This window comes from Salvia hispanica, unplaced genomic scaffold (assembly GCF_023119035.1).
Source record: "Salvia hispanica cultivar TCC Black 2014 unplaced genomic scaffold, UniMelb_Shisp_WGS_1.0 HiC_scaffold_296, whole genome shotgun sequence".
In the NCBI taxonomy this organism is placed as follows: domain Eukaryota; kingdom Viridiplantae; phylum Streptophyta; class Magnoliopsida; order Lamiales; family Lamiaceae; genus Salvia; species Salvia hispanica.
In genome coordinates, this window is record NW_025952021.1 from 83981 (window position 1) to 108328 (window position 24348).

The 24348-nt window shown below is 32.8% G+C and overlaps 1 protein-coding gene and 1 pseudogene across 1 annotated transcript; both read right to left on the reverse strand.

Moving 5' to 3' along the window:
- Nucleotides 1-12578: 12578 nt before the first annotated feature.
- On the reverse strand, nucleotides 12579-13037 carry LOC125198845 (annotated as a pseudogene).
- A 9543-nt stretch (nucleotides 13038-22580) lies between these two features.
- LOC125198846 lies at nucleotides 22581-23097 on the reverse strand. The gene has a single exon (XM_048097098.1). The coding sequence runs from the start codon at nucleotides 23004-23006 to the stop codon at nucleotides 22581-22583; it is 426 nt and encodes a 141-aa protein (XP_047953055.1). The 5' UTR covers nucleotides 23007-23097.
- Nucleotides 23098-24348: the final 1251 nt, after the last annotated feature.

Here is a 24348-nt window from a genome sequence, read left to right on the forward strand (position 1 = left end):
TGGATGGTTTTAGAATTATATGAAATATTACCTTAATATTTATAAATCATATATTTACATTTAAATCATATTGCAATTATGGAAGAAAATTTTAAAATATACTTCATCCGTCCATAAGAATATGCACTTTTGGTTGAGTACGAGTTTTAATGCATAATTTGTAAAGTAGAGAGAAGTAGAAATAAAAAGTAATTAATGTATTATAAGTGGAGAATGCCTCATTAGAGAAAAAGTGTTTTCAAATTTAGAAAGTCGTATTACTTTAGGAGAGACAAAAGAAAAGAGAGCATGCATATTCTGTGGGAAGGGGAGTATAAACTAAAACTCCTTCGTCCCAAGCTAGTTGAGTTATCACTCTGTCCACAAAAATATATAGTCCTATTTATGAATGTCACAAGCTTTAATGAGAAGTTGGTGAAGTGAGAGAGAAAGAGAAAACGAGGTAAACTAAGAGAGACAAGGAGAAAAAGTGGGTAAAGTATGAAAGATATACTTTCCATTTTAAGAAATGAGACTATTTTTACGGACATTCCAAAATGGCAACATGAGACTATTTTTCGTGGACGGATGAAGTAGTTATTTTAGATGGCCCATGGTAGTTGAATCGTTTCCTTTATTGACCAAAAAACTTTATATTTTCTCTACTTTACCCTCATTTAAGGGGGGGGAGCACAAGCAGAGGATCCCACCCCCCTCATTTAATCATTTTATCCTCGACATATTTGCTCTCCTATTTTATTCTCTTCCCATTTAAACTTTTAAGCATCACTTTTTTATATCTCATGTTCAAAACAAACACATCAACTACCTTGAGACAGAGAAGTATAAATATTTAGAATAAATATGTTTAAAATTATGTTAAGATTAGAGGAGGAATAATTATAAAGGATTTGTATTTTGGGTGTTATTTGGGTCTATACCTTGACTAGGTTGGGTTGTGTTTAAGCTTGGGCTGGGTTTCTAGTAGTCCAGGGCCCAGGCTACTTCTGAGTTTGAAAAATGATCCAATTTAAGCCCATTTCAACCTAGGAGCCTAGCTTAGGTTCCCTTAGTTTTACTAAAGAGCCCGGGCCTAGCCTTGTTGCGCTGGGTCAGTCCGGCCCAGTTGCCATTTCTGATGGAAGCATTGTGTGAATGCATTTTTGCAAAACTCAGTTGGTAAAATATTTCTTCTCCAACAAATAAATTAGGGTTCGAATTATCACAATGTTAAATAAAAAACTATTATATATTGATTCTCATTTACTAAAAAAAAAACTCAACTCTTTTTTCCGGTATAAGCAAAATCCTTGTTAGCGGAAACTTTCCTTGGGGTATCCCATTGTCTCCTGCTAAATCCAGGGTAAATTTTATGTTGGAACATTGGATATATATTTTACATGAAATCATTTTTAGAATAAAATTTTTTGTTAAAACGCTATTGGTGGAATATACTCCCTCCGTCCCATATAATTTTCTTGGCGAGTTTTAAGAAATGTAATAGAAAGTGAGTTGAAAAAGTTGGTGGGATGTGGATCCAACTTTTAAAGTATTGGTTTTATAATAAAATGTGAGGAATGAGTTAGTGGAATATGGGGTCCACTACCAAAAATGGTAAAAGTGAAATGGGTAAAATTATATGGGATGGACTAAAATGGAATACTGGGTAAAATTATGTGGAACGGAGGGAGTAATCGATTATTTATCCCATTTTCAAAATTTATTTCACATCACGAATATTTTTCTTTTTTAGACCAAGTGACGACGAGAAGGTGATTCTAGAGAATGAGGCATGCATTGAAGAAGTCATCCTTCATAAAAAAAAATAAATCGAGAATATATATAATGAAGAAATTTAATTATGCATATGTAATAGAGGAATGTTCTGATTGAGCTTCTTGTAATCAATATTTTATTGTATATTCAGCACGTTCTATTTATGTACTGTTACGTTCAATTATTTGTGAAAATAATAACAATATTGGAATGTATTATGCTTATAATTCAGGCTTGTGTATGGGCGGTGGGCTTGTCTGCATTGATAATGTAAAATAAATAAATAATTATATGCTCTTATATACACGTATATACAAAACGTGGTTTGGATATTAAAAAATTGAGTCTTAGACAGGAGAATCTTCAATCCAACTTCCAAGACTAATCTATAAAATTACTTTTCTCATAAAATATATATATACAGTAAATTTAAACATGTGTTATTTTATTTTATTAATAAAATTTTCTTAGTATCTCGTTATTCTGACTAAAACGTGTGGGATTTACAAAACCAAAAAACCGTACGAGATTAAGAACTAATCTAATAATATAGTACATGATGTATTTATTACTCCTATTTCACTATCGCGTTAATTTTGTATTTTGTTTGTTTAATTTTTATCATTATAATAAACTAGTATTGCTTAATAATCAATGTTTATTTGTTTTAGTTAATTAATGACTTCATAATATGAACTTTGACTATCAAGAAATTGAATTATTTTTGTCTACTTAAAATGAAAACTAAGCATATGTTGTCCCCTTCCTTCGACAAGGAGTGATTGACAATTTTAAGTTTCAAACAAACTCATATTTTATGACCTTTTCAATTATTACCAACTTATTCATCATGTCACACCTCTTATAAATAACGCATGTATATTCAACAATTCTAACAAGTCAATTTCTTCATTATTAGGGATGTGAAGAATGGCTCTTAATTTTTGAAATGGGACGCTTGTTAGGAAACAAGAAAATAAAAGCTAAACATGACACTTAAAAATACAGCAAGCTATATGTTTTCATTATTGTAAGTTTATGATCATCGCATCTTTAGCTTACCCTAAATTCCCAATCATTCGTCAATTAAATTATTTAATCGAATGCCATCATAATATGCATTAACAATTCCTTTTTCCGACAGCAGTTAACTACTGCCAATCATCTGATCTAGCTGCTCCAGCTAATACAAATTCAAATTAGATCATCTCTTCATCTATTAAACATGATTATTGAATTTAATGCTATACTATTACGTTTGTGTCCCAAAACAAAATTGAGTAGAAGATGTTCCAATTAATGGGTCAATTATTGGTCAACTTCAAATTGACTAAATTATCTTTTTATTTTTTTTATGGATAAATGAATTTAAATTTATAGGCCACTCCACGGAGGACTTGAACCCGAGATTTTTGGTCTAAAGCACTAACCGTTCTACGGCTTGGTCAACTGACTCCCACCGGATTAACTTTAGGTTATATGGATTGGGTGGCAGAGTAAAATTAACTAGAGGATCTCCAATAATAAAACTTTTAATCTCCCCAATTTGATTTTGGTCATGCTTTTGTATATGATTTAATATATTTTGGCTTTGATTTATAACTATACGATATTAGGATATTTATCAAATAATGCCAAATAATGCGCAGTTATGTTAATCTTGTATATACGATACTCATAATACTCAGCCATAAAATTTGTGTATTAGGATATCACCCTTAATTTAATTAATGAATAAATTTTGTAGATTGACTAATTTTTGTCACACAAAATATGCGAAAGTTCACTAAAGATTTCACAGCTTTCGTTTCTCGAATTGATCAACTAGTACCGATAATTGTTCTTGTATTGAACAAATGACTGTTTATTGTGTGAATTTTTTGGTATACAACATTTTTTCAAGCGATTCAAGACCGACTTAAGCTAATCCCTAGTTTAGGATTAACACTAAATTAAACAAAACCCTAATCCGATTCTACACAATTGATCTTCTTCCGCGACGCATTATTAAAATCAGCGTTCTTCCTCTTAGTGACTCGGGTCGGCTCCGGAATGCCCTGACCCGATAAGGTGCGGGAAGTTGACTTCGGCCCGCGGCAGATCCTGAACGGGGCCCTCGATCGTAAGCCACGGCGGCCTCCTCCGGCGTCTCGTACGTCCCCAGCCACAGCCTCGATCCCTTCTTCTCCGGATTCCTTATCTCCGCCGCGAACTTCCCCACGGCCGCCGCCTCACGCCTTGTAGCGCTTCCACTCCACCTCCGGCCGCGGAGGAGGAGGAGGAGGCGCGGTGTCGTCGCACAGAAGCTCGTCGACCATTTGCGAAACGTCGTCGTCGCTGAGAGGAGATGCATTGGCTTCGAAATCAAGGGGGAAATCGGAGTCGCTGAGGAGATAGTTTTGGATGGCGTGGAGCCAATCGCAGTCGAATTCTGATGCATTTTGTGATCCAATTATTTGTTCCATGACTAATATTGATATTAATCAGATGATTATGCAGTTTAGATATTGTGTTGAGTGTGTGTGTGAGAGTGAGAATGTGTTGAATATATGTATATATATAGTGATCGGAGAGAAAGCTGACGTATTTCAAATATATAGAAAGTAGTTGCGGTGAAGGTTCTTGTAATTTGAATACAGTAATTAATTTTATGCAGATTTATAATCACATGTTAATTTGTTTTGTCGTTACGTTGCTTAAACTATTCTCTATTATATGGAGTATGTACCTCCATACCATGTGTATTTAATATGTATCCCATTTTAAATTGTTTTTACAAGAATAAATTGTGAAAATTAGAAATTTTAACATTGTTTTCACGTTTTCCACTGCAACAATCTGGTTTCATTGTGTTTACAATTGATGAAATGAGCTAATTGATAAAAAAATTCGGATGCCAAATAAAATTCTTTTTTTTTCCAAATTAGACTTCGTAAAAAATTGAGAAAAACGTTAAAATTTTTCAGGCCAATATCATGGACCAAATAAGAACTTTACCTAAATTCATGATTTTATGATAATTTGCTATTTTTACGATTATATATCATGATGGATTTTCAATTTTAGTGAGTGAACCAAGTATGACGTGTATATATAATTCTAAATTAAATACTCAAAATTTCTGCCTGGAAAATTTGAAATTTTAGTCAGTTCAATAAACTCGCGTTTGATTATTTAGTGTTTAATAATATTAATGGGTTTTGAGATCAAAACATTTACTGTCAATTTGAATTGTTCTAATCAATGTTAATTAGTGGTAATGTACAGAAGCCCTGCCAACTAATGTATCAATAAATTAGTGAATAAGTATGAAATAACTTATAAAGAATCTTTAAATTGAACATTATTTTCCAAACAAATTGAAACAAGAATATTTCGCCACGCCTTCATCTGCACGTGGGTGTCATCCACTGCATGCTACAAAACATGGTGTTTAAATGGAACGTCTGAGGTAAATTCGAAATTTAGTTTCTTTCCACGAAACATATTGAATCAATATTTACTTGAGGATAGTGGCCTATGCAGGATCTCGACTCTGGGTCTAATTAATTATTAACAATAGTTGAGTATTTTTTGATATTTTCCCACCTCAAGTAGTTGTAGTTGTGGCATGGTTGGGAAAGTTACAAAATATATAAATGAATGATGAGTAACGAGTGTAAAAATAATAGTGATAATAACTCCTTTGTTGTAAAGCATTTGTTTTTTACGCGGGATTTTATTTAGTGTTATACTATAAGTTAATCAAAGAAATAATAAAGTAAGAGATGAAAAATATAGAGACGCGTTGTTTTCATTTTAATGAGATGATAAATAAGGAGAATTATTTAGTATTATACTATAAGTTAATCAAAGAAATAATAAAGTAAGAGATAGAAAAATATAGAGATGATGTTGTTTTCATTTTAATGGGATGATAAATAAGGAGAATTATTTAGTGTTATACTATAAGTTAATCAAAGAAATAATAAAGTAAGAGATAGAAAAATATAGAGATGATGTTGTTTTCATTTTAATGGGATGATAAATAAGGAGAATTATTTTATTACAAAGTGTGTGCGAGACAAAAAAATGAAATATGTGCATTTATTTTTTACGAGATTTTATTTAGTGTTATTTTATAAGTTAAGTAAAGAAATATACTCCCTCCATCCCGGCTAAGATCACACATTCCTTGGGCGGCACGGGATTTTAGGAGTTATTGGTTAAAGTGTTTAATTGGAGAGAGAGAAGGTGGGTGTAAGTATTAAAGTATAGAGATAAAGAAAGATGGATATTTTAATAGGAGTGTGTAAAAGTGGTTGAGTGTATTAATTGGAGAAAGAAAGTTACCAAAAAGAAAATGTGTCATTTTAGTTGGACAAACTAAAAAGAAAACGTGTTATCTTAAGCGGGACGGAGAGAGTAGTAACTAAGAGAGAAAAATATAAAGATGATATTGTTATCATTTTATTGGGAAGTAAATAAGGAGAATGTTTTTATGGTCTAGCGTATGCGAAACAAAAAAACATGATACTAGGAGAAATGGAGATTAAATTCCATAAAAGTCCTATTATCTACAAATCCACTCTTAAAGACCAAACTAGAGACTAAATTAGGGTCATCCATTTTCTTAAGCTTATGGTTAGGATTAATTTATAATTAATTTAATATTTTATTCAATAAAACTTTTTTATTTTTATTTTTATTTTTATTTTTAAAAAATTTTTATTTTTATTATTTTTATTTCATTTTTTATTTTTTTATTATATTTATTTATGGAGTAAATAATGAACTATATTCACTAAATAATGAACTAAATTAGGTATATTATGAAGTAATTTTGACATGTTATTGAAATACATTAATGATACAACAAAATTTAGTGTTAAACGTTAAGCGGTAGTAATGAACTATATTCAATAAAAAAAATGAAACAAATGAACGTTAGTAATAAAGTAAATATGACATTTTATTGAAATGCAATGTTAACTGAGTTAAACGTCAAGTAGTAGTAATGAACTTATTACTTCATTCAGTCATTCTATTACTTCATTCCTTTAGTTTAATATTTCATTCTGTTAGTTTATAACTTAATTCAGTCATGTGATTACTCCATTATATTAGTTTATTAATTTATAATGTGTTATGACATAATTTTATTTCAGTTGAACTAAATTCGAAATGTAATGAATGCAAAAAATTACTTTATAACATACGTTTAGTTCATTATGTAGTGAATATAGTTCATTATTTTCTCCAGCAAGTTTTTATTGAATAAAAAAAATCGTGCCCGTGCCCGATCTTGATGATTTTGTAATTATTTTTATTTTTTTATTCTTGATTAAACCAATATAAATACCCTAAACACTCATTCACTTTTCACACACTTACACACAATACTCTCTACTCTACTTTCTTTCTCTTCTCTTTTCTCACCTTCACACTTTCAAGAATGTACCCGAGTAAATTCTCAAACTCACATAGTGTCGACGGCGATATGCCGATGTATGGGGCGGCGGCACCCGTTGGCCCGGCCACGAAGACTAGGGTCAAGACTCTGGATCTATAGGGTCCACTTTGGTAGATGACTTTGAGTTCGATCCGTTTTTCAACACGACACCTACGGGGTTGAGGACATGGATCCGAATTGTGGGCAACCTCCTGCTCTGAGCCGCGAGGAGGAAGAAGAAGATGGCGCGAAGGAAAGGCGCCGCCGTCCCGAGTCCGTTCCCATCCAACGATCCCAGCGAAGAGTACTCGCGAGGGGCGTGCGACTACGAGATGGAGGAGTACGTGAAGGTGGCTCGGTGTTGGGTAGATATATCGGAGGATTCGATAAACTCCAACAACCAGACTTTGGGCGGGATGTGGGATTGCATTGAGGCCAGATACAACACGGTGAAGCCGAGTTGGGCGTACAAGCGGAACAGGATCGGCTCCGCAAGTGTTGTGCTCGGATCAAGGTCCATGTCAACAACTTCAAGGATATTTACACGAAGTTCGGGGACGAAAGGGCCGGCGGTGAGGCATAGAGGATGTCTTCCGGAAGTCGATGTCCACTTACCGGTCGAAGTACGGGCGGTTCAAGTTCTACTACATTTGGCTGATCTTGAAGGACAAGCCAAAGTTCGACGGAGGGATACCGGCTGCATCCTCGGTTGTGAAGCGGACGAAGAACACGCCATTGGCGGTTACACAAGCGCAGCCCATCGCTGTGGATCTCAACGCTGAGCCGGAAGGGAGTTCGGCACGCCTACGTCTACTTTTAGACGTCCCATTGGCAACCAAAGCACGAGACCAAAGTTAAGGCGGTCGCGTCGGATCGGCTCCCCCAGGCTATGCCTATTCCGTCTACTCGGCTCGTGGCCTCGGCCTCCGGGAGTTCGGTGGTTTTCGCGAGGTGTGCGTGTATAGGTTTATACTTTACGCACAAAACAACCTTCTCGGAAAACCGATCCGGATAAACGACGGAGGGTAGAAGATGATAAAGAATTTGAGCCAGAAATTGAATTTAGATGACTAGTTAAGTTTTTATTAATTTAGTTTAGTAATGTAGTTTTTTTTTAAGTAATTTTTAGTTTAGCAATATAGTTTTTTTAGTTAAGTATTATATAGTTTTTTTTTTTACTTAAGTAATGTAGTTGTTTTTTCAAATTTATAGTGTTTAATATAATATATTTTGGTATTTTAGTAATTAAATATAAAAATAATAAACAATAATGTTAAAAATCAAATGTAAATTGAGTTCAATAGATAGAGCGAACACTAGGGTGAAACCATTACGAGATAGAAAGGGCGGACTAAAAATTAATGTGGCAACCACTAGGACGCCCACTAAGGCATTCAAGTGGGGTCTACTTGAGAATTGACATATTATTCGGAGAAATAACTTCATTTAAATTATGTAGTAAATGATAAGCATTGTCGTTTCCATTTGAAACGAGGATAATGTATCGGAAAGATAGAGAAAAAAATGTCATAGTAATAAATTTGTTTTGGAAGTTCCATATATATGTATGACATTTTTGGGAAAATTCGATTTCAAGATGACAGCTAAATTAATAAGGTTGTATTTTAATAATTAGCGGCAAAAAGTTTGTTCTCTTTTAGCAATTCCTGTTTAATTGAATAAATGGAATTCCCTTGACCCAAAAGTGTAACTTGGATCAGTTTTTCTATTTAAGAAATTAATATTTCTAAAACAGATCCAATGTGTGTATACTGTATTGCATATGTACATAATTTTCAAATTCAATTCTAGTATTTCATTCCATCAAACAATTTCCATTCCTGTATTTCATTCTTCCAAACAACTGATTTTGAATTTAATTCTAATTCAATTATTTCCAATTCAATTACATAGAATTTCAATCATTTTCAATTTCATGCATCAAACAAACCCTTAGTGTTTTTGAAATAGTGTGTTCGTCTCATCCCTTTCTTATAACATTAATTAACACAACAATCGACTTAATGGATGTTATAGTTGTCAAATGGGTTAGGCCGGCCTAATCCAAACCAACCGATGAAGTGGGTTGGGCTGGATTTGTTTCGACAAATTCAGAATCGGCACGACTAGGACCACCGACAAAGTGGGTCGCGAGCGGGTTGTGTAGGAAATTATTTTTTCTTACATATTTAATAATTTTTTTACGTGATTTTAAATTTTGTAGTATTAGATATTATAAATAAAATAATTACATTTAGAGGATTAAACTATATGAAAAAAGTTATATATTTATGTATAATTCATACATTTAGAGGATTAAACTATATGGAGTACAATTTTTAATATGTATAATTCATATATATTAATTGGATGATTTTAGAATTATACGAAATATTACCTTAATATTTATAAATTATATATTTACATTTAATTTACCATATTGCAATTATGTAAGACAATTTTATAATATACTTCATCGTCCACAAGAATATGCATTTTTGGTTGAGTATGTGTTTTAATGCATAATTATTAAAGTAAGAGTAAGGTAGAAAGAAAAAGTAATTAATATATTGTTAGTGGAGAATGAGTTCCACCTAATTAGAGAGGAAAGTGATTTAAATTTAGAAAGTGCTATTCTATGGGACGGACAAAAAGAAAAAAAAGCATGCATATTCTTGTGGGAAGGGAGAGTATAAACTAAAACTCCCTCCGTCCCAAGATAATTGAGTTGTACTTCCTCGTCTACAAAAAATAGTTTTATTTATGAACGTCACAAACTTTATTGCAAAATTAGTAAAGTATGAGAGAAAGAAAAAGCGGATATAGTACGAAAGAGATACTTTTCATTTTAAACATTGAATTCATATTATGAACTTTGACTATCAAAAATTGAATTGTTTTTGTCTGCTTAAAAAAGAAAAAACTAAGCATGTTGTCCCCTTCATTCGAAAGAGGAATGAATGAATGATTGCCAATTTAAGTTTCAAACAGAAATCATATTTATAAACTTTTCAATTAGTATTATAAACCATCTTGACTCGATTTATTTTAAACACGAGAAATACCCGCAAGTGTACGGGACTAGTGTAGCAATAAACAAGTATGAGTATCGTATCCACGAAGACAAATTGTGCAGCTCAAGTACCACGAACCAATTTTGATTACTATCTAGAAAATCCGGAAGAGTTGGTTTTGATTTTTGAAAAACAAATGAACATAAACAAGACACAAGTATGCAACAAAAGACGAGTTTCAAATAATAGAACGAGATAGAGTCTAGGATCCAACTACAACGAACACGATGTGAACAACTCAACAACTCGATTACCCAATTGAAGTCTCTAGGATTACTAGGAAAGCCACTAGTCTAGGCTAAGCCCTCTCTCGAGTGCACTTAACCGGTTGATTAATTATTAATATTGAAGTCTCCTTCTAATACGTCACAAATAACTCCTTAAAACAAAAGGCTCAAGCCCTCACTCTAGAATTCCTTCTCTCGAATGCAAATTATCTAGGTGGTGTTCATTCTTTTAACAATCCTAATTAGGTATCTCTCGATTACTCAAACTAGGACAACAAACCCAATTGGTAGCTAAGCAATTGAATTAAAAAGGCACAAGGATGAAACAAAGAAATCACAAGAGCAAAGGTAATCAAAAGTCCTTGAATTAATCCAAAGCATTCATTGTAGTCTTCACCAAAACTCTACAAATGATTTAGCTACTCATATCCAAAGCAAATTCACAAGAGAAATCCATAGAAAGAGAGTTGAACATAGTAAACTAATAAAGATACTCCCAAGGGTGAATTGAATGGGCAAATCGTCTTCGTCTTCAAACTTGTTGATGAATCGGACTCTTTGACGCTTCAATCAGCTCTCAAAAGGTGGAAAGCGTCAGGCGTGTGGAATCGTTCGAGTCGAACCCTAGGTCCTATTTATACCGGGGCGAAAAAATAGAAATTCAGCTGCGAGACGAGCAAATCGCCCGGCCGGGCGATTTCTAAGCAACAAAACGCCCGGTCGGGCGTTCTTCTAAGCGCGAAGTTGCGCAAACGCCCGGCCCGGGCATTTTCAGAGGAAAACGCCGGGACGGTGGATTCACCCGGTCGAGAGGCAAACGCCCGGCCGGGCGATTTCGAAGGGAAACGCCCGGGACGAGAATCGCCGGCACTGGTGGCAAAACGCCCGGCTAGTTGTGTGAAGAGCCCGGCTTGATCTTTTGGCTGTCATTTAGTCCGTTTCCACCTGTTTTGACTACAAAAACTCGACAAACTTATCGAGCACTCTAACTAAGGGATCATGGATGAAAACTCAAGTAATGTGCTACAATATACTCAATTAAGCAATGTAAACCATCCAAAACACTTGCTAAACTACGAGTTTATCACCGTCATGTCACAACTCTTAATAACGCGTGTACATTCAAAAATTCTAACAAGAAAATGGCTCTTAACTTTTGAAATGGGATACTTTAGGAAACAAGAAAATAAAAGCTAAACACGACAATTAAAAATACAGCGAGCTAGAATATATTTTCATTATTGTAAGTTTATGATCTTCGCATCTTTAGCTTACCCTATATTCCCAATCATTCGTCAATTAAATTATTGATATTAAACATGATTATTGATGTTTAATGCTATATTACGTTTGTGCCCCAAAACAAAATTGAGTTGAGATATTCTAATTAATTGGTCAATTATTGGTCAACTTCAAATTGAGGGTAAATCAATTTAAATTAAAAGACTGCGACATGAAGGATTTGAACCAAGACCTTTAGCCTCAAGTATTAATCTCTCTACGCTTGGTTAACTCACACACCAGATGAACTTTAGGTTATATGTATTGGGTGACGAGTAAAATTAACTAGAGGCGCGAAGCCATCTCCCAAATTTAAAAACGTTTAATCTCCAATTTGATTTTGGACGTCGTGCTTTTGCATATGATTAAAGGTATTGTGGCTTTGATTTATAACTATACGATAATTAGTTGAAGAATTGAAAAGGTGGGCTATGAATGAAACGAACTTTGACTACTTGTCAAATAATGCCAAATAATGCAGTTATGTTAGTTATATGTATTCTTGTACCACTATATACGATACTCATAATAACGTCGAGTTTAACAATACTCGATCAGCCATAAAATTTGTGTATTTGGATATTACACTTTATTTAACAACACTCGAATTGATCGAACTAGCTACTTAGCTAGTACCGATTATTGTTCATGCATCAAATCTACATACTGACGCAAAAGGTGTGTGGTGTGTTTGTGAAGTGAAATTTCTTTTTGGTATGCAAATTCCTTATTTAGGATTCACACTAAATTAAGCAAAACTCTAATCCGATCCTACACAATCGATCTTCTTCCGCGACCGCGACGCATTATTCAAATCAGTGTTTTTCTCTTAGTGACTCGGGTCGGCTCCGGAATGTCCGACCCGATAAGGTGCGGGAAGTTGACCAGGGCCCGCGACCGCGCATCCTGTACGCGGCTCGATCGTAAGCCAACGCGCCTCCTCCGGCGTCTCGTACGTCCCCAGCCACAGCCTCGAACCCTTCTTATCCGGATTCCTTATCTCCGCCGCGAACTTCCCCCACGGCCGCCGCCTCACGCCTTTGTAGCGCTTCCACTCCACCGCCGCCCGCAGAGGAGGAGGAGGAGGAGGCGCGGTGTCGTCGCACAGAAGCTCGTCGACCATTTGCGAAACGCCGTCGTTGCTGAGCGGGGATGCATTGGCTTCGAAATCAAGGGGGAATTGGAGTCGCTGAGGAGATAGTTTTGGATGGCGTGGAGCCAATCGCAGTCGAATTCTGATGCATTTTTCGATTCAATTATTCGTTCCATGAGTAATGTATATAGCAGATGATTAGGCAGTTTAGAGTGTTAGGGTGAAAGTGAGAGTGTGTGGGTTTATGTATATATTATATATATATGAAGGGAGAGAAAGCTGACGTATTTCAAACAAATACAAAGTTGGTACGGCGAAGGTTCTTAATTTGATCACATGTAAATGTATGTTGTCGTTTGGATGCTTAAACTGTTGACGATGTGACTATAGTATATACCTCCATACCTAGGGGCTAGGGCTAGGGGTGGATCCCGCTGTGGTGGGAACCAGGAACACAACAGGGGTTGCTGTGAGTGTGGAGTCATAACGCCGTCGTATTGATTCAATTCCGTCAGCCTTTCCTTTGCAAATAAGTCACACTTGCTGCGGTAGTGTTCTTGATACTATTATATTATAACATAATGTAGTATCAGTATATTATTTAAAACCACAATTAATTAGAGCTTATTGATGGCAATAGGGGAATTATTAATTTCATTTCTAAATTGTTTTGGACTAAAATTTTATCGAATTTGAAAACTCAAGATAAATTTAGTGATAATTTCTATTAAATCACATATTTTTGTTGAATTTTGGCCAATTTCATAACTTAAAAACATGAATAACATTTTAATTTTTTTTATTGTTTCATGATGGTCAAATTGAAATTAATATGATATGAATTTATTTTCATTTATTATCAATGAATTAGTGAAAAAGTCGAAAAACTACTACCAAAAGCAGTTTTTCAAGTCCTATATATCAATGAATTAGTGAAAAAGTACGAAATAATTTAGAGTATGGATCCTTAATACTCCATCCTTCCATAAGAATATACACTTTCTTTTTTAAATCAGTCTCATAAAAATATGCATTTTTCCAATTTTAAGTTTATTTACTCCATCTTTAATACTTCGATCCCCACTAATAATCTTTAATTATTTTTTACTCCTACGTATTCTTACTTTTCATTTATCTAAAACTCGTAGAAAAGTATGAAATAAACATTCAAAGAAACTGAAACAAGAATATTTCGTCAATGTCTTCAAGAGTGGTGGACCTAAGTGAGACATGGGTTCCTTGCCGCAACATTTTTCGACTTTAACAAATAATATCTTTTAGACGAAAACACAATGCCGAAGGTAACGGAGTTGGTTGTCCAGCGTGGCTAGCAAAAGCTGGAGGTAAGGGTTCGATTTTGATTTTCCGTTAGTAAAACAGTACTTTATTTAGTTGATAGTAGATTATTTATTCTTTTTTTAATTTATTATATTATGAAATTTAATTTGAAAGTTATATTTTTTCTTTGAAAATAAATTTATTTCTCAATTATTTCAGCTCGCTAAAGTACTATATGCAACAATTGTTACGGGAGATTGGACCCACCGGTGTAAAAATTCTGCGTCCACCAATGTGACTTCATCTGCATGTAGGTGGGTGTCATTCAGTGCATGCCATAACGTGGCATTTAAATGGAACGCTTGAGGTAAATACAAAATTTAGTTTCTTTCCACAAAACACGAATCAATATTTACTTGAGGAATTTGTTTATATCAAATGCACATTATATTTGGATATACAAATGCACATTGAGCTGACAATTTAACCACTAGAAAATTTACAATAGCTCGTTAGTAATAAGATTGTCTTATGATGATAACTAATTTAACATGATAGCTATAATATATAATTCTCCAATTCGGTGTATCATAGATATCAATACAAAATATATCAACTATATCATTGTATTAGACATTTAAATATAAATATGCAAATATCGATATAAAGACATATTGACATGATACTCATATAATTGTTTTGGCATTATTTATATACTAAGGTGATGTTTAAGTAAGATAGATAACTCATCTAGGGATGTAATTCTATGATTAAAAATAATATTTTGTTCATAGAATTTCATTGCTAGATGAGCTATCAACCCTACCAAACATACTTTAAGAAGCTAAGTTATCAAAGTCTATACAATAATGGTTGAAACTTAGTAGAAGATGTACATTTGTTCATTTCATATTTAATGCTGGTGTATATTTAGTTATTTGAAAAAGCAAAAAATAAAATAAAGTTAATCACTTTCAAATGTTGAAGTGGAATTTCGAGAATGTCTGGATTGGAGTACTTTTTTTTCTATTTAAAAGAATTAATAATAATTCTATATTTATCTTCACGATGATTTGAGCCCTTGACCTGTTGGTTATCGGAAATATGTCGCTTCATCGTCGAAGAAAATATGGAAGTTGAACATAGTGAAATTGTCTTTTCCGATCTCAAATGCAATAAAATTATTGAATCCCATATTTTTTGCAAAAACTTTTGACAAATTAAGCATTTGTGATCCGTTTCTGAACTTGAAGATTATTAAGAAATTAAGGCAAATTAACGTTAGAATTAATAAATCAACGATAAACTTTTTTACTATATAATTTCAAAGTATAATTGTATCTAAGAAACGTATAATAGAAGAATAAATCAAACAATACAAAACTATGATTCAAGCCCAAAAATTCTGTTAAAATTTTCGAATTATTGATTAGAGCTGTTTATTAGAGAAGAAATAAAAATCTTAAACTACACTTTATGATCAACGCGTTCACTTTTATTTTTAGGCACATTGACCAAGTTAAAATAATGTGTGCTTGAATGGGTGATAGACTAATTTGACCATTGACTGAATTGACATGCTCTAATTAACTTCATTAAAATAATTAAATACTCCATCCATCCCACAAGAATATGTATTCTTTTCTTTTAGTTTGTCCTAGAAAAATATACATTTTTCAATTTTATATTTTCTCTCTATTGAGGTTGAGGTGAAACTCATTCTCCACTAAGAATACTTTAATTTTTTTTTACTTCTCTTACTTTACCAATTTTGCATTAAAATTAGGTATCAACTCAAAGTGTATATCATTTGAGAACACAGAGAGTAGTAAATATTTCGTATATATCTGAAACAGAATAATATATTGGAATGATGGAGTTTTAAATTTCGTACAATAAATTTCTTTAGGGAGTTCCATATATATTGCAAGTTCGAGATGAAAGTAAAATTAGTAACTATCATTGCCAACAACGGCCGCTGCACTACCATTTTCTTCCGATGTGAACAATTTTCTCATTATGTCCAACCAAACAATTTCATTTCCAAATTTGCCATTGGTTAAAATGTGTGACATGACTTTATAATTGAATGTGGACTATAACATAATGCACATTGACTTAGTTTAAAATAATGTGTGCTTGAATGGGTCATAATTAACTTCATTTAAATCATGTAAATAGTACTCCATTCCTCCCAAGTTATATGAGTTGTATTCCATTTTGGATTGTTCCAAGTTATTTGAATTTTTTTCTTGACTAAAAAAAATATCAAAGCTCACTTACTTTATTATTTCTTTTAATTTCCTTTACTCTTTCTTCTTTATCTCACTTTATTATCTTATTTACTTTATTTAACTCACTAAACTCAATTTTTTTAAAGTTCGTGCCGACAAAAAATACCTCAAGTAATATGGGACGGAGGGAGTATTCAATCAACATATGCAGAATATGATTTGAATTCTCGATATTTGCAGACTTAGTCACGTCATCTGGAACATTTTAAAGTTGTTGTGGCACCTCTCTTGTGGGCTGTGGCACTGATAGATGATTTGATAGGATGTATACTCAGGATTTTGGATAGAACACGTACTCCTTCCATCTACGAATATGATTCCTGGTTTATAATTACTATAAATAATAAAGAGACTCTACCTTTCACACATATTATTTAAAATTAGTATATACTAGTTAGATCTTTATTCCACTAACTTTCTTCCTCCCACTTTTCTTAACATTTCTTAAAACCCGTGCCGAAAAATGAGACTCCTATTCGTGGATAAAGAGAGTATTTTTAATATGCATTTTTTCATTATTTTTATTAATATTTTTGTTATAGCCGTGACTACATTATTCCCCACAATCTACTTTAGAGTTACCCGCTAAATACGGGATCGGGGTCGGGAATGGGTAGCAATATTTTCAAAATGTCGGGTATCGGATACCCGATACCCTATCGGGTATATCCGAATAAATACCCGATTCAGATTTAGGGAGAGAATGATTTTCCCATATTTATACAACACATATCATCTACTATCATTTACCTCATTTTCAATGTCAGAGAACTTAGTCAGCCACCACCACTATTATTTCAAATTTTATTCAAATACCATATGAATTTGAATCAAGATGAAATGCAATAATCTGGGTTCTATCAAACGGTAAAGTTTTATTGTTAATTTTGAATATTGATTAATATCAAACAACTATCAACAAAAGAGTTTACAAAAATAGTTCGACTTCGAAAAAAAGAACTGTAAAATAAATTCAACATTAGAATAGTAAATAAAATCAAAGATAGTACATTTCCAAAAAAATTACTATTAAATATTGTAAATTTTGAGAATCTACATGATTAATATTCTACATGTAATGGTAAAGTTTGAACTTTGAAGGTTTGCCATCTTATTTAGTGTTTAATTCTATTTTTCTTTGTTTAAGATATTCATCATTATTATAATTTATGAGGAGCGTATGCAGCCAATCTCATAAATATAAAAATAAATACATAAGGTGTCTAAAAATATTAGGTAATAAGCTTATTTACAAGTTTAAAAATATTAGTAGTAATTAGCCATATGCCAACTCAAAAAAACCATCTCGCATCGCCGAATACTACATGATAAAAGAGTCCTTAATCAAAGTACCGTGACTGCAGGTATGGGAATACTCACAAGGATTGCGGGTCGGTGTCGGGTAGTACAAATTGTCATTTTCAGGTTCGGGTACCCATGAAATCGGGTGTGGATACCCGCGGGTACCCGTTTGGCCGTTTCGACACCCCTATTGGAGAATGTTACTTAATTAAATGTTGATCACGTGGAGTTTGAAGTGGACAAGATTAGTATATTGAATCTGGGTATCTTTCGATAGATATTGCCAAAGAAGATCTAAAGAAAAATATTAAATATGCATTATAATGAGTCATGCTCGCACTTCTAGCCTGGTTTATATACTTATAAAATAAGTGACCTTATTTATTTATTAACCTAAATATACACACACACAGGTTGTAAACGTGAAGCTGAAAAGGAAAAATCCTAGAAACTTAATTTCAGAAATACCTGAAAGTTGATCTCTTCGGTCACAATATTCACTTTCCAGGAAATTTGTGCTAATTAAGTTGTTTTGGTTTAATTTAGTTAACCCTATAATATATTGGTTGAACTGTTTCATACCTACATTATTAAGTCATGATGATATTTAGTAATTACTTTATAAAAATGAAAAGGTCCGATGATATTATAAATAGTTGTATACGAATACAAAGATTACAAATTTAGAACACCTCATTTACATTTAATTTAAAATTATAATCCAATTTACTAGTATTATAAAAACGTGAGTTCTTATGAATTATCGATACACTATTTACATTCTTACCTATTCTATTTCCCAATGTTTGGTAATGCAATACATATTTTTTTTGTTTATAAACTTTCATATAGGAGTATAAAATAAGCACTAATTATATTACTATATATATTTCGAAAAATCTGTCAAATCATGATAAGAGTATTTGTATTACTCCATGTTATTTCTATTGCCATTGCTGTAGGAAAGAACAACATCTATATATTGATGGAACCTATGACATTCTCTATGAAGCATTATTTGTAGATTGATGATATATGTGATTAGGCCACCGAGTATAGTTCATTTTTCCGTGAAGCTCTCCGAAATAGGGAAGCACTGACTCTTGACTCTCGAGCGCAAAAGAAATCAAACTTCTGCCAATAATCAAACTTAGATCGAACGTTTCGCCAGTTTAATATTCCGTGTAGGGGTACAAAAACATTTCTCTAGCATTCAAAAACTTCATAAACAACTTCTTCGAAGTCTCGAATGGGTAAAACATTGTTCTTTAATAAGAAATTATGTGTTTCAATTTTATTACTTTTTATTTTACTAAAATAATTATGTTAACTTATACGTATATTATTAAAATATAAATATAAAAATAAAATAAATAAAAGTGAGAAATTTAGATAAAACTAAAAGTGATCAACGGAAGTACGTACGATAGTAGATGGACTTATTAATTTATTATCATCTCAAGCTCTTTGACTTTGTATTTACAAAGTTTTGAGAAAAATGTAAAGCACTCGATCGTGATTAATCTTGTTCTATTTATTGAGAGAACTCAATTATATTCGACCTTAAAAGCTGTGACTCAACGGTGCAATAACCATACTTCAATATTAGAGGGTTGAAATTTACTTGATTCGTTATTCGTCATCCAGTAAAGATCGCCATATTATATCTTACTATTGACGTTCACAATGCTTTTAATACTCCCTCCGTCCCAATAAATATGCAACATTTGGTTTTTCACACAAGATTTTATATATTTTGTGAATTAATGAGAGAGAGTAAAGTAAGAGAGAAGAAAAAGTAGAGAAATGAGTGTTGTTTCTATTTTAGGTACGTTTCATTTTATTGGAACAACTCAAAAGGAAAACGTTTCATTTTATGATGGACGAGAGTATAAGAGTAATATATTATCACGTTTATTTTTCAAGTTTTCTTTTACTCCCTCCGTCTCAGCTCAAGGGATTGGTTTCTTTTTGGCCGTTGTTTATCGTAGATGATAACAACTAGTTAAAGTGGAGAGAAAGTAAAGTAAGAGAATAACATAGAAAAGAGTCGTACAGTATCATTTTTCACAAACACGTGCGGAAAAGCGAGTCAATCACTTGAGATGAGACGGAAGGGGTATAATACTTCATTCGTCTTATACTCCCTCCGTCCGAAAAAATATGCACTTTCTAAATTTGAAACTATTTTCTCTTATAAGGTGGGAAAGAAAGAGAGAGAAAAAAGATAATGGAAATAGTGTTAGTGGATTATAGAATCCACGTTATATTTAACTGTCTAGTGAACAGTTCCAAATAGTAAAACTGTCTATTTTTTGAAGTAAGAGGGACTAGGGAGTAGTATATACAACTCCATATACTTATAACTGTATTTGTTAATCTGAAGCACTTACAATATATTCACATGGTTGGTGGGACGATACAATTATCTATGTAGTAGTACTATATACTACTATTTGGTATTCAATAATTGATCCATTTATTTATCATTTCTTTAAATAATGCTTTATGTTTTATACAGGGCAGTACAGGCGTATCTGGGGGTATGATTATCTTTTTCTCTTTAATGAAATTATGAATTAAAAACTGGTATAAATTATTATCATAATAGTTGGTTTTATTTTACTTCTAATCCTAATTTCCTAACCAAGCTACCTAGCACGAGATCTAAAGACTTATTTATGAAATTTAATGATAAAATAAAATAAAATTCGAACTTAATTAAACATTACTGGAAAATATAATACTACTAGAATAAAAAATAATAATTTCAAAATTAATATTGTAAAACTATCTAAATTGTTGAATTCAAGATAATCTAGATTTCAAATTCTGAAACATGTATAGAAAAACTGGCGTCACATTATATTTGACATTCTAGCAATATTATTCACAGATTACTTATTTTAGAAATATAATCCAGGGTAGGTATCTTTCCTGAATATAGAACTTTGGTGTCACTATCAAATAAAAGATGAGAAATTACTAAATCCGCCAATCATTTAACGGTCTACTTTAGCAACAATAATTTTATAATTACCATGTGGCATGTAAAATTGCATTTTTTATATTAGGCATGATAATGAGGTGCATTCTAAATTTATTGTTGTAGTAGATAATACTACTATATTGTTGTAGTAGATAATGACGTGTTTGGAATTGATTATAAACAGGAAAATAAAATAAGCCATGCATAATTCGATCCAAACAAATCATGATATTATGCGGAGGAGGTCCCAATAGTAGAAAAATTAACTTATAAATTTCTGATAATTGAATGATTACAACATCAATTTTGATTTGGTTGCGTTTAATTATGGCCAAACAAATTCTTTATTTTTTTTTTTAATAAGAATTTTTCTTTTAATAAGTGTTTGATATTTATTACTACTATATTATATTTATCAAGTCCTTATTCGACAAAAGCTAAAGATTTTAATTACATATATACTACAGAGAAACATAAAAAATATTTGAGTACGTGTATGTTTATAAACATACATACATTAATTAGCTAGTAGCTTTATAGTAATAGAAAATGTCTTCTGATCTATCTGGTAAGAGTGGGTGCATAAATTTTAAAATTATATATTCAACTATTTTTGTTTTCTTGAAAGAATAATTATTTATTGTTAATCGCGTTAGGTTTCATTTATTGGTTTGTTTTTTGTCCTGTTTGTTTAATTATTTAAACTTGATTATAAAATTTGAGTTTGGATCCATCTTACGAAAGACAAAGTATCGATTATTTTGTGCAATGTGGGTCACGAACTTCTAGTGCATGTTAATACAGAATAAAAAAGTTTAGTCTTATTAATTGGAATTATAATTTGTACTTGTTTATCAATTATAAAGTAGAGTATAGCATACACAAATAACTCTACAGGCTGTAAACGTGACATTGAAAAGGTGAAAAATCTATGAGGATCTTCGCAAAATATATGGTTCCTAATCTTTTATTTCAAGGGGGTTGTGCCTAGCTAGTTTATTTTGGTTTAAGTTAAATACATTAGTAATATGATTTATTTTATTGGAAAATATTTCTTTTTCTTTTTTGATGAAATGCCTCAATGCAATGTTTACCTTAATAAACTTTCATTATGCAATTAACTAGGAAAAATCTTACTCATATATAAGTTGGATTTTAAGGGAAAATAGTATAATTTTATGTTTGTATATTAATTACAGCGGATAACTACATCGTAATGCATAACCAAATAATCAAAATATAAATGTCGTTTTATACAAGACTGAGGTTATTTATATATAGATTGTTTATATGCGAGAGGGTTATCAAATGCTTAACATCACACTATAAACTAAAACGATCATAAAATGACCTCATTGTTTTACCTTTGAATTAAAACTGATGTAAAAATAACATTCGTGTTATCTGACCATCGGTTTATTTGGTTATTTGAACTTGTACAAAATTAGCCATTTTGGATAAGAAAAATGCTTTTTTTGGTGACGAAAAGTGTAAAACCAATCCAAAGGATATACTAGATTGGCTCAAAAAGGAACAGTAATTTCAATTTTCAAACATTTGTCTGATCTAATACTTACGACAAGCATTTCCTAAAGGCTAAAACTATTCATTTAAAAAAGGCCCAAATCAGGCTTCATTTTTAATTCTCTTTTTCAATGAGCCCGAATCGGTCGAAATACGACGCCGCTTCGTAATCCGGGTGGGCTCCGAAACGCCCGACCCGATAAGGTGGGGGAAATTGACCCGAGCCCTGGATCCGCGCAGCTTGAAGGCCGCTCTGTCATAAGCCATGGCCGCCTCCTCCGGCGTCTCGTACGTCCCCAGCCACATCCTCGACCCTTTCTTATCCGGATTCCTCATCTCCGCCGCGAACTTCCCCCACGGCCGCCGCCTCCGCCTCTGTACCGCTTCCACTCCGCCGCCGCTCCGAGTCTCCTCGGCGCCTCCGATACCGCGGAATCGCTCTCGTCGCTGACCACCAATTCCTCAATCATCTGCGACGATTGATCGCTGTCTTCGCTGATTAGCAACTCCTCAATCATTTGCGACGATTGATCGCTGTCGTCGCTGGCCAGCAACTCCTCAATCATCTGCGATGATTGATCGCTGTCGTCGTTGATCGGCGTAGTATTGATCGGAGAATCTGCAGGTGAGGAATTGGAACCGAAATCGAAATCGAAATTGAAATCGAAATTGAAATTGAAATCGGAATCGTTGAGGAGAAAGTTTTGAATGTCGTCGAGCCAAGCCAGATCGAATTCGGATACATTTTGTGCTTCCATTTTTCGAATTTGAAGGGTGAATGAGAAGTTGTTAATCGCAGAAAAACTGTTTTGCTTTGAGTTTGAAGGCTTTGAGTGAGTGAAGGTGCAGTGGTTGATGGGTGTGTATATATAGAGAGAAACGGATGATGAGAGACTTCCATGAAAGTGCATTAATTCAAATATTTGTGGAGTGGTTTTATTTTCAGCACGTTTACATTTATGATTTTGTCGTATGCATGAATTGATAAAATATCGTACTATAAGTTTATTACTAATTAAAGTGGGTGCTCGACCCCTTAAGTTTTAAAGTGGGTATTGGGACGATGTACAATTGTTTTTTGGGTAACACATACCTAATGATTTAATATAATAGTTTGATTATATTTATGTAGCAATAATAGACCTCTGTATTTATCATTGATTCATTCAAATAATAATGAGCCTAGAAAAAATTAGTGATCTAGATATATTTTCACGTGGTGAATCAGAGATTTGAGTTTCAAATTCTTGTTTTTAGCTAAATAAATGACACAGTAATTCATGCTTCCTTAGTTACATAAGGTACACAATGAAACGCATTAAATTAGAGAATAATTAGTGTTACCGAAACAATTAAAGACAATTATTTTTAAAATATTAGCCCAAATTCAACAAAATCAATTATTGAAAATAAAGATTTATTGGGATGCAAAGACATTCTGAGAGGGCTTGAGTGAAGTAAACTATCAAGTGCCCGTGAGAGATAGAGCCGAGTATGAGGTGATCCATAGAGATTATTGAGGTATAAGAAAACGCTTTGAGAGAGCCATGAAAGGGGCAAACAGAGAGAATCGAGTATGAGAGAGATTAAGATTAAGAGATCGTGATTTTGGAAAAGTAAAATTGTCAACTCAATGAGTGTTTGATCGGAATATTTGTGCAAAATATCATATCACCAAATGGAATCATAGGAAAAGTGTCTATAGAAAATCTCAAAACTCTAAATTTCAAAGATACATCTCCTCCTATTAAAGATTTTTTTATATGTCATTATTTATATGTGTGTTAATATGAACCGATAAAAATTACTCCCTCCGTCCCAGATTTGGAGTGACATTTTGCCTAAAAGTCCGTCCACATTTGGAGTAACATTTAGAATTTACCATATTTGCACATAAAATTTTACCCCATTATTCACTAAGATTACACCCAAATGCCATTATCTATATTAAAATAAATCAAAACAAAAATAAAAAACCAAAAAGTCAAAGAGGGACCCACCTTCAACCAACTCACTTAATTTATTACACACTCTATCATCTCACTTCATTTATTACACACTCCACAATCTCATTTTATTTCTTACACACTCTACCTCTCA